Raw genomic sequence first — 5,066 nt, 5'->3', positions numbered from 1 at the left:
GAAGGAAGGAAGGAAGGAAGGAAGGAAGGAAGGAAGGAAGGAAGGAAAGGCGAGCGACATATAAACAGCATATAACAACAGTTTTCTGTGAGCGAAGGGTGGTCACAGGAAATGGCCCTGTTTCTTTCCCATCCTCTTTCCTGTTTCCTGTCCTGGAAAATCATCCCAGTGGTTCCCCTCTTGGTTTTCCACATGACTAAACTCCACGGGGCTTGAATGATCAGGCTGCCAGGCTGCCTCTCCCCAGTTCCTCCAGCTCCCACAGAGCCCACAGGAACCTGCAGATCTGGGCGCCCTGCCCATCCCCTTCTTTCCCCCACCACACCTGGGAGGGCCCTCACTGGGGAGGGGGCCAAGAGTGGGTCTGGCCTGGGATGTTCAGATGCTCACAGCATGGAAAGGTCCATCCGGCTGCTGGCCTGCTTGGCGTGTGTCCTCCCGACAGGTGAGTGTCTGCTGCTCTCTCTGGCCCATGCTCGGGACAGAATAGATTCTGACGGTGTCTTAGGTACAGTCTGCCCTGGAAAGCGGGAAGTGCGTGTGCACAGGGCCTCCAGGCCTGTAGAGGAGGAAGAGCTGAGCTTGGGGCCTGTGGTGCCAGAAACCGGAAGTTCAAATCAGTGCTTTGTCTTGGATTTCAGGTGACTTGAGGCAGGCACCCCACGTCTCTGGCCTCAGGGTGGCCGCCTATATAAAGGCCACTTGCCCCACTCATTCCTTCGAGGATCCAGAGGACAATAGGCCAGGTACAGGGAGGACATGACAGGCTCTGAACAAGCTTCATGTGCTGCTGTCACCCAAGTGCCGTGTGTTTTGATGGGCACAGCCTGAGGAAGAAGGGAGGGGAGCACGTGGGCGTTTGGGGATGATGCTTGTGCATGGGAGGGGGTGATTTCATGTGGGGGATATATTGAGGGATAGGGGCCCTCCCAGCAGGAATCCCAATGGGTGAGTGGGAACTCTGGCAGGTTTAAGCAACAATGTCATCAGTCACTTAGCTCAGTGACTTGGTATCCTGGGAACAGTGTTTCAAAGGGCACAGGGGCCATCTGCATCAGAATCCCCGGGGTTAGGGGAGGGCATTTGCTAAAATGCAGGTTCTTTGGCTCCACCTCAGACCTGCAGATTCAGAGTATCAGGCAGCAAGGCCAGGAATCTGAATTTTCACCACCTTCTTGGGTGATTCTCATGCTCGATGCAGTTGAGGGTTCCTGGGATTAATGGCAAAGGCAATCCTCAGAGCCCCTCTCTCCAGATCCCAGTCCTTCCCCCATCCCCATCCTAGGACTCAGCATCCATGCCACTGTATGCTCGGCCATCACAGGCCACACGCTGACATCATGGTGTCCAGAGCTGTAAGTCAACGTTCCCTGTATGGGGGCCTGGCTCCACAACTGGATGATAAACTCCCATACCTTAGACCCCTTTGCCCTCTCCTCCAGCGTTGCACTCAGACTGGAGTCCAGTTCGGGGCTGGTTTGGGCAGTAACAGCAAACCTCTGCCCAGCTCTCACCACGTGCTGGGCACTTTAGTAACTCACATAAGCCTCATAACCCTATGAGAAAGGAACTTTGTTTGTTTGTTTTGGAGACAGAGTCTCACTGTCACCCAGGCTGGAGTGCAGTGGCACAATCTCAGCTCATTGCAAACTCTGCCTCCCAGGTTCAAGTGATTCTTGTGCCTCAGCCTCCCAAGTAGCTGGGATTACAAGTGTGTGCCACCACGCCCGGCTAATTTTTTACATTTTTAGTAGAGACAGAATTTCGCCATGTTGTCCAGCCTGGTCTCGAATTTCTGACTTCAAGTGATCAGCCCGCCTTGGCCTCCCAAAGTGCTGAGATTACAGGCGTGAGCCACTGTGCCTAGCAGAGAAAGGAACTCTTCCCTATGAAACATTCCTTTTTCACAGATGAAGAACATGGGGCCCAGAGAGGCTTGGCAAGTGGCAGGGGTGGAGCTGGGATTTGAACCCAGGTGTGTGGGGTTTTTGGCTGGGGCCCCCCACAACCCCACCCCACACAGCCATGGACCCTTGGTGGGCACTGACAGGGAAGGAGCTATCTTTTCCCAACTTAACCTAACTTAGCCATCTTTTTGGGATGATTTGGGGTTGGGTCCTACTGAGACAGTGGTTAGACCTGAGTGGCTGATGGGAGAGGGGTTGAGGGTGTAGGTGTTGGCAGCAGAGAAGGTCTGAAGCTCGCCTCTGCTTTTTACTGGCTGCATGGCCTTGGGCAGGCTGCCTACCTTTCTTGAGTCCCTGTAAACTGGGGTCCCTGCCACCTTGAAGAGGTGCTGGGGAGGTTCATTAGACACTACATCAAAGGCCCCCAGCACAGCTCCTGGCCCTCAGTGGCTGCTCGATAAATGGCCATGAAACCTTGCCAAAGTCACACTGTTTCAAGAGAGCCGAGGCTTTGGGGGTTTCAGGGAGATTTTTTTTTTTTTTCTCCTGCTACGGGTCAGCTGCTATGAATCAGCAAGAGACAAAGGATTTAGAGGAAGCACGGGCTGTGGAGTCACATGTTCAAAAACAAATGCCAAACCGCACACCTGCTCTGTTGAGATTACTGAGTGCAGCCAAGACACTCACGTGAGCCAACTCAGCTGCAGAAAGTCGTTTTCTTTACAAACAGCAGCTGCTTCACAGTTAGAACCAGGGTGGTCCAGGCCCCCACTTCCTGACGCTCTTCTGGCTGCCCTTCTCCTGGGAGCCTCTCCTCGTGGCTCAGCCAGAAGACGTCCAGGCCACGGCCTGGGCAGGAGGCCCGAGGAGCAGGCTCTGCCCCATCACCGTGTGTGCACCAGAGGCTCTGTGAGCAGACGCCTGTGCCAACGCGGGCCCACAAGTCATGGTCCCTTCCCTGGCCCAGAACAGCCCCTTGGTGAGAGAAAAGTGGGAAGCATTTGTCCCAGAAAGGCCCCTTCCACTTTCCATGTCCTCCCCTGCAGGCAGGAGACTCCCGTACGCGACACCCAGTCCCAGCAGCCCCTAATTTCCCAGGGGCTCACCACATAGCCTCCCTTGTCCTCCCTCATCTCCCCCCATATCTGCTTTTAAGAAGCTGGAGATGCCAGGGAATGTGGGGCAGGGGGAAGAACACTGGCCTGGGAGCTCCAACCACCCAGGTAACCTTGGACAAGGCCTCAGGTGGTGCTCAAGCCTGAGACAGGCAGGTGTCACAACCACAACGCTGTCATCTTCAGGACCCCTTGTGCCAGGCCGGTGACAAACAGTTTATTTACTCTTCAGCACAGCCTTGCAAGTGAGGCTCATCGGGGGTTCAGTGACTGCTGGAGCCTAAATGGGAACCAGAGGCTCCTGAGTGCGCGTCCACTTCTCCCACACCCTCCTGCGGTGGGCAGGGAGCCTGGGCGAAGCCTGGTGTGGAGAGCGATTTACTTCACTAGTTCTGAACTGCTGCAGAAAAACAAACCCAAATGGCAAGACAAATAGCAACGGTCACCCAAAGATGCAGGGGTGTTCATTCGGGACGCAGGGAAAGGTCGGAACCAGAGGAGACGGGCTGCTGTCACAGCCCAGGAGGAAATGGGGGGCTTTAATGAGCTGGGGTGCTTCTCTCCCAGTGGTTGTTGTGAGCAGTTTGCTTGGACTCAGGATGTCCTATCTAGAGTGGGAAGGGGAGGAGTGAAGGAGCAGGGCCCACTATGGAGGCTGGGCAGGGGTGGGGGCACCAGCAGAGACAGGCTACATCGGGCCTCTGAAGAGCAGCACCCTGAGGTGGGCACAGGCCCCACGTCAGGGTCCGCCTGTGGCCCTGCCTCTCCATCAGCTCAGGTAAGCAGGGCCACACCCACGCCACAGTCAGCCTGTGGCAGAGGCATAGGTTAAAGGGGAAGCCAGATAACCCTGAGGCAGATGGATACTAGCCGGCTTTTCACTCACTACTCATACCTCACCCCTTCCCGGGAACCTTCAGGGTCTGGTTTGTGCTGACGGTTGGAATTTCTGCTTCCTCTCCCTCCTCTGCTCTCTGATCTCCACCCCATTCTTGCCCTTTCTCTGCTGATAACCTATGTTGACAACCTGCAAGCCCAGAGAAAGATTTGCAGGGAGCAAACTGAGGGGTGGGAGGGGAGGGGCTGAGCTGCAAAAAGCCTCAGCTCCACCTACATACCTACGAGTGAGGTCGACAGCCAAGGGGAGTGTCTCTCCTTGCCCCCAAAATGCCCTCTCCTGGCCCTCCAGGTGCCACAATGCTGGAAGTTCCACCCCCGGAGCCACTCTCCGGGAGCACCCGTTAGCATGCCCAGGTGCCCTCAAGGAGGGTAGCCCCTCCCAAATTGTTGGGCTCCTCAAATTGGCCACTTGTCAGCTGGTAATGTCAGCCATGTGGTGGGGGCAGGGGCACAACAGACGTCTGAGGGACTCCAGCTCTGAGGGCCACAACGCTGTCCCTCCTGGAGGCGTGGTCTTCCTACAGTGACTGGTCCCCCTGGCTCCATCCTTCCCTTACCCCCTCAAAATCCATGTCACATAAAGCCCACCCCAGCAGACCTAATTCTTGTTAAAGTGCCATTCTGTAAGGGTACCCGCTCTGGCCATTATTCCACCACGACTACCACAGGACTCACTTTCCTGTCTGTGACACCCTGGAGAGGGTCTTTAATTCCAGGCGTTAGTAAAACCTCCACAGACAGCAAGTGACCCGTGCTCCACCATGAAACCGACAAGCAGCTTTCTCTCTAGTTAACAGAAGTGTGTGACAACGCCCACAAAAGATCTACACAGAGGTTCCCGTGCGAATTCCTGCTTTGCTTTCTTCCTTACCAAGAAACTGGTGGAAATCTTTGGTCAGCTGTGGCGAAACCAAGGTTTCTGTTTCTGACCCTATCCAATTGCAGCTTCTCCTGGTGTAGGCTCCCCAGCTCTGTTTCTGTCTCCCTGGAGCTCTCTGCCTACTCTGTCACCACAGGTATAGGGGCTTTGGGAGAGTAAGTTTGGCATCAGTCAACTACTCCCTAGTGAAATCATGATTACAATGATGTGAGAGCTAATGCCCGATGCCGCAACCCCAATCCGTCCTCCTTTAGATGGGTCACT

General features: G+C 55.2%; 1 protein-coding gene across 1 annotated transcript in view; it reads left to right on the top strand.

The window, feature by feature from the left end:
* The first annotated feature begins 257 nt into the window (after positions 1-257).
* The window catches only part of SIGLEC15 (sialic acid binding Ig like lectin 15), an 18,536-nt gene continuing 13,727 nt past the window's right edge, over positions 258-5,066 (top strand). Inside the window, exon 1 of the mRNA XM_023207622.1 lies at positions 258-445. Coding sequence (XP_023063390.1) covers positions 394-445 — 52 coding nt within the window. The 5' untranslated portion in view covers positions 258-393. The remainder of the gene's footprint in view (positions 446-5,066) is intronic.

This window comes from Piliocolobus tephrosceles, chromosome 18, assembly GCF_002776525.5.
Source record: "Piliocolobus tephrosceles isolate RC106 chromosome 18, ASM277652v3, whole genome shotgun sequence".
Taxonomy (NCBI): Eukaryota; Metazoa; Chordata; class Mammalia; order Primates; family Cercopithecidae; genus Piliocolobus; species Piliocolobus tephrosceles.
The sequence above is the reverse complement of the archived record's forward strand: the minus strand, read 5'-3'. Positions and strand labels throughout refer to the sequence as shown.